The following is a 6,401-nucleotide window of genomic DNA, read 5'->3' as shown; positions in this document are numbered from 1 at the left end:
GTCCCCCGTTTGGGAACGAAGCTTGGGAATAAAGGGAGGGTTTCACCCCGACTCGTCCCGGAAAGGAAGGAGAGAGCTGCGAGGGGGGAAACGCGACCGCCTGCTCCGTGGAGTCCGTGGAGTCAACTCCTTCTTGTGATGCTTTCGGGGGACTGGACGGCGGCTCTGGGCAGGGCTCCGGGCTGCACTGCGGGGCTGCAGCCCTAGGACATGAGTCTCCACGGTCTCTCTGCAGACTCGCCTGGGTTCGAACGAGAGAAGCCTCAGTCTTCGGGTCCTGGAGGATGCGAATAACTTAGTGCTCCGTGCTGTGGTACACACCTGGGCGCTGCTGTCTCCCGGAGAGACAGCCCGAGGAACCGACCTGTAGTACGTCATGTTACTTTACACCAAGTTTGCAAGCCTGTTCTGCAGCCTGCCCTCCTGCGAGGAGTGTCAAAAGAGCATCTTCGGCTTCTGTTACAAGCTGATACTAATTGCTCCTGCAAAAGTGATGATCTGAAAGAGAGAGGGCATTGTGGAACAGGTGGTCATACAAGGACATTTAATGTGAAGGTTGTTGGTAGGGGAGTCCCTAACTGGGGCTTCTTGCTCTAGTGCATAGGTGACACATCTGACCAGGTTCTCTCTTTTTGCAGGGTGGAGTGAGCCCTGTGGAGACGTGCTAGAGGGAACACCCGCAATTTCTCATCTTGCTGAGCGGACTATGGTGGCAGGAGATGTTGGCTCGGAAGAGTATCATCCCTGAAGAGTATGTGTTGGCACGCATCGCTGCCGAGAACCTGCGCAAGCCGCGCATCCGAGACCGACCACGCAAAGCCCGCTTCATCGCCAAGAATGGGGCATGCAACCTGGCACACAAGAACATCCGCGAGCAGGGGCGATTCCTGCAAGACATTTTCACCACCTTGGTGGACCTGAAGTGGCGTCACACACTGGTCATCTTTACTATGTCCTTCCTGTGCAGCTGGCTGCTCTTCGCCATGATGTGGTGGCTGGTGGCTTTTGCCCATGGTGACATGGACCCAAGCACAGAAGGCACTACGAACAGCACAAAGTGGACACCATGCGTAACGTGTGTCAGGTAAAGTAAGGTCGGTGGGATCAAGTGAGGGGGGAAACAGAGCTGCCTGCTGTCCTGCCGATGCCTAAAATGCAGCTTTTGGTTGGTCATGTTTGGTTGAGACAGTTGAAAAGTGCAGTGATTTCCTCTAGTTTGCGTAAATTCAGCAAGCCTTCTGGGCTTGGAATATACTGTACTGTAGATTTCTTTGATTCCTTACAGGATCTGAAAGAGAGGGAGACCTGCTGCTTTTAATGTGTCTCCACACTCTGTGGGTAACATACCTTGCCTGTCGAGATAAGAGCCTGCTACAAGAGTGGGTATGTGTTATATGTATTGTAACGTTGTCTAAAGCAGCGGGAGCATCCCCAGTGTGGCAAGAGCCCCTCACTGCACCAGCGAGAGGGAACCGCCCTGAGAGGCAGGGTACCAGCCATGGGTGTCAGGCAGGGTCCTGGCCATGGATGTTGGCCAGGGCTAGCAAGAAGAGTGTTGCAAAATTAGATGTCTTTTGCGATGACTGTCATGAGAGGGCTAAATATGGAATGCTTCCAAATACCTTGATGAAGCCATAGGCCAGGAGTTTGACAGAGGAACAGTTTCCAGAGCGTGCATGATGTGTCAGACAGTGAAAGCTTAAGGGACGGTCAATTAAATGTCACCTGTTAAAGTATTTTATTCTCCATCCCCAAAGTCACGACAGTTTTCAAGGCACTGATAAACTGAGACATACATGCATGGAATAGAAGAGTATTTGTTAATTGGAGGTGGGGTAAGCAATAAGATCTCTTTGCCGTCTCATCAGTAAAATCTCTTTTTATAGCACTATGTTTTTAAGCAGAAAAATCCTGATTCAATACCACTAGACTGCCCGAGATCATCTGCCTTTACACATCGCAGTGCTGTGAGGGGATGGTGAGGGAGGCAGGGAGCTGCAGGATCCACTGAGATGTCAGAGTATCCACACTGTTCTCCTTGCTTCTGCATATAGTTTTGAGGCATCACACCATGTTTGAAGGGACATTGTATCAGGCTCACAAGGGAGAAGACATTTCACTTTTCCTTTATTTTGACAGTTTTTTGCCTAATGGAGATTTTCCAGGCTAAAATAAATATGTTTTTTTTCCAGACTAACCTTCATTAGGTTGGGGAGTTGAAGCAGGGGGTTTTGCTGTAATTTCTTTTCCAATAACTGGCCACAAGCAGTCACCTCTGAAATGAGACATCATGACCTAGCTTGTGCCCGCTAGGGTGCCCCCCCTGGCGTTTCTGAGATTCGTGGGGTTTGTCCAACCTGAATGAGCGAGTAGGTACCCCCCACTAGTTCCTCAGGGTCACCCAGGTGTGGGGGGTGACACACCTACACTTGTTGGCAGCCTCCTTGCTTGGCCCACCCGACGGGGCTCCTGGGCCACCCTGCAGAGCCTGGACCATCTGCTGAGGGGTTTGTGCTGCTGGGATGAAGTGGACCCACGGCTTTACTCCCTCCTTGTATCCCTGGCTGCTGCAGCCCCAGGTCGGAGACAAATCCAGGATGGCTGCGAGGGCAACCTGGTGGGGCGTGAAACAGCAGAGCAAATATATCAGTGATAACTTTGCCCACTGGCAAACAGCACGTGTCGCTCCCTCATGCAAGTACCTGGGGTGGGTTCAGCCAACAGCTGCCCAAGCATCCATGTCCAAGCCATGGAAAATCTTTTCCCTTTATAATGAAATACTTCATCTTGTTAAATCTGGCTACTGCTTTGGACAAAGCCATGAAGTAGCGATATGATTGCTAACCTTTTTAAGAATGGTGAATTATTGAATACAAAATATATTTAATATTGCTGTGATATGCATGCCAAAATAGTAGCACGTATTTTTTAACCTGCTTTCCTGAGATTCAGGGCCGCAGATATTTCAGGAGAGCTTTCCTGGGTAGATGTCATTACAGATTTACAGGAAACCTGGTTCTGGAAATTTTAACCAGTGCCTGGAGCTTGCACAGCATTTAAGTTTTTCAAAGTACTGCAGAAGTTTCTAAGTCTCGCAGTTCTTTGCTACAAAAAGCAAACATTATCCAAAGAGGAAAACTGTTACACTGCTCTAAGGGGAAGGACCTGGGAATAGTGTGATTTGACTCCCTCTTCTCATGGTCAGAATGCTGTACAAACTTGCCGCTTCAGTTACTTCCACTGTAAAAAGGTGGATCATCTTTTTTCTTTTTTTTAAGAAGGAGTACTGTTAAACGAAACCAGGATATTTAATCCACAGAGCTTTAAATTGAATTAAGTTGAATTAAGTTTAAACCAGAAGTTTCATTCCACATGTAACTAAATATTCTTGAATGTAAGAAATCATTCCATGCATTCTATTAATTAACAACTTCATCCCTGATTTCTTGAAAGTGAAATACAAAAATAAACCCCTCAAGACAAGAGAATATACCAAAGATTTAAAAAATAGAAAAGAAAAAGTAAAAAGGACAAATTTCTTTCAAAGATATCTCTGTGGAAACTGGCAGATTTTCTGAAAGATGAACTTCCTCATTCTACACAGAATTTCCTATGCTATTTTAACATCTCTTCACAACCTAAGTTCACTGAAAATATGGCTAGGGAAAAAAAAAATAAAAGCAGATTAATTGAAAAGCAAATCAAACCCAGTGAACAGTTTAGAACCATTTTCATGGACAGGACATATTTGCCATTGCTGAGCATGCAGACACTTGAGATGTTAGTGGATCGCCCTATGCTGAAAGAGTGACTATTACAGTAATTCATGTGGTGCAACTCTACTGGATGAACCCCAAGGCACCGATTTTAAATATGAGAGACTTTGATAAATTAAAGACCCTGCTATATATAGGGGCTATGACATTTTGGACTACTAATAAATAATGTATTTTGGAAAGTTTGTGGATGGTGTCCTCTGACTCCCACCCCTACAGCATATTAGAGATGTTTAACTTAACCCACACTTCTACAACCCCCTTCTGTGTTGAAATTTTCCAGCTAGTCTTGCCATGGCAGTGAGCTAAACCCAAACCCTGGGTCACAGCATTGTCCTCCTGCTGGGAGGTACAGAGGGGACCATGGAGGCTACTAGTCTCTCTCTGCAGCCTGATCCTGCAGGCTCAGTCATAAGGCAAGCCAGGGTTCGGGAAGTATCATCAAACTGGGAGTATCCCCTTTCCCTCCAGGAAATACTCCTAGAGGGTCACTACTTGGGTAGTGTGAGAGAAATGCTGCAATTTTCCCCCTTTCCTTTCCCTGTACAAGCTGGCGAAAGAATCTCAGCGTGCTAGCCGATTGCTCGCTGTTGCCAAAACCACCACCTTCCACCAAGAGCTGTATGGGTTGGAGAAGGTGGAAAACCTAGGTGTTACAGCTCTGTCGACTAACACAGTGGGCAGCATGTGTTTCTGAACAGAGGATCTAGTGAGCTTCTGAGGGGGTCACCTAATGTTACAGTCTTTTAGGAGCTCAGGCTCTGAAGTCTTCCCTGTCACCATCAGATACTGCACCAATCATACAAAACCAGAGTCACTGAGCAAGCAATGCTTTTGATGGTGTTAAAAGAAGGCCTAAGTGTACCATGACTGTGCAAACAGGTCCTTGAATTTGTTTCTAGAAAGCATATGTTAATAGCTTCTCAGTCTGTGTGCGATGTCCTTAGAGTTACCTTTGTGCAATCTTCTTCTCCAGGTCTTTCACCTCTGCTTTCCTCTTCTCCATTGAAGTTCAGGTGACCATTGGTTTTGGGGGCAGGATGATGACAGAGGAATGTCCCTTGGCCATCACAGTCTTGATCTTGCAGAACATTGTGGGTCTGATCATCAATGCTGTCATGCTGGGCTGCATATTCATGAAAACTGCCCAAGCTCACAGGCGGGCTGAGACCTTGATTTTCAGCCGGCAGGCAGTCATTGCAGTCCGAAACGGCAAACTGTGCTTCATGTTTCGAGTGGGAGACCTGAGGAAGAGCATGATCATTAGCGCCTCAGTGAGGATCCAGGTTGTGAGGAAGACTACAACCCCTGAAGGAGAAGTCATACCCATTCACCAAGTAGATATCCCTGTGGATAACCCCATTGAAAGCAACAATATCTTCCTCGTGGCTCCCTTAATCATTTGTCACGTCATAGACAAGCGGAGTCCTCTTTACGATATCTCCGCTGCTGACCTGGCGCTCCAGGACCTGGAGCTCATTGTGATACTTGAAGGAGTCGTAGAAACCACTGGCATCACGACGCAGGCAAGGACCTCCTACATAGCAGAGGAGATCCTGTGGGGTCACCGCTTTGTGCCCATCGTCACCGAAGAGGAAGGCGTGTATGCGGTCGACTACTCCAAGTTCGGTAACACCGTCAAAGTGGCAGCGCCGCGCTGCAGCGCTCGAGAGCTTGACGAGAAGCCGTCCATTCTCATCCAGACCCTGCAGAAAAGCGAGCTGTCCCACCAAAACTCCCTGCGGAAACGCAACTCCATGAGGAGAAACAACTCCATTCGGAGGAGCAACTCCATGAGAAGAACCAATCCCTCCCTCATTGTGCCCAAAGTGCAGTTTATCACGCCCGAGGGGAGCCAGAGTGCCTCAGAAACGTGATACACGGCCTTGTGCAAGGTCAGTGGGCTTCAGAAGAAGGAGGCACCTGTGATGTTTTGTTTAAATTTTCTTTCACTTGAGAAAATGAGAAGAGGATGCAGAAGAGAACCGTGCAAGAACTATTTATTCTATTACTTACTGAAAGCACCACCTAATGGCATTAGGAAACACTTTAGCACTTAGTGTATGAATTAATAAAAAATGGCACGTACACTAAAGAGAACACAGTTCACTCGTGTAAGATAATGTGTATTTATACTTGGTTTAATGGCATGCTAATTTTTTTGATTGTCTTTTTCCTATCAAGGGTTTCTTTCTTATCTTCTTTTGTTGACTGTCACAAAATATAATTTTTTCCTGTGTAAGTGGGTTACGCACCTGCAGGCAGAAGTGAGTGATTTTTCAAAACTGCTGCATACAAGAGCTCCCACAGATTTTGTGCAGGGTATTTGGATATCAATCTTTTTGGGGGAGAATTCCTTGTTCTCTTGGAAGGAGTAGCAAAATTCTTTGGTGATTTCATTGGAGAAGAGCCAGTATTTTGCCTTCAATTTTCCTGACCTTTCTTTCCATTGGTTTATGGCAAAGGCATTTTGAAAGTAAATTCAGCTTGGCTGAAGTGACCTGGCCATCCCACAGGAAAACTGATGCCACTCTGGGCAGCACCAGCAGAAAAAATATCAAAATGGCATGGTTTCTTGCAGAGCATGGCTCCTTCTCAGGGTGAGTAACTCTGCTGAAGGACAGC

The 6,401-nt window shown here is 46.8% G+C and overlaps 1 protein-coding gene across 1 annotated transcript; it reads left to right on the top strand.

The window, feature by feature from the left end:
- The first annotated feature begins 719 nt into the window (after nt 1–719).
- Nucleotides 720–5,881, top strand: KCNJ8 (potassium inwardly-rectifying channel, subfamily J, member 8). The gene is made up of 2 exons (XM_009870167.1): nt 720–1,084; nt 4,753–5,881. Exons 1-2 carry the CDS (start codon nt 720–722, stop codon nt 5,651–5,653), a joined length of 1,266 nt encoding a protein of 421 aa, XP_009868469.1. The 3' UTR covers nt 5,654–5,881.
- Nucleotides 5,882–6,401: the final 520 nt, after the last annotated feature.

The sequence above is a fragment of the Apaloderma vittatum genome, unplaced genomic scaffold (genome assembly GCF_000703405.1).
Source record: "Apaloderma vittatum isolate BGI_N311 unplaced genomic scaffold, ASM70340v1 scaffold15730, whole genome shotgun sequence".
In the NCBI taxonomy this organism is placed as follows: domain Eukaryota; kingdom Metazoa; phylum Chordata; class Aves; order Trogoniformes; family Trogonidae; genus Apaloderma; species Apaloderma vittatum.
Note: the sequence above shows the minus strand (reverse complement) of the source record. Positions and strands in the feature narration are given on the sequence as shown.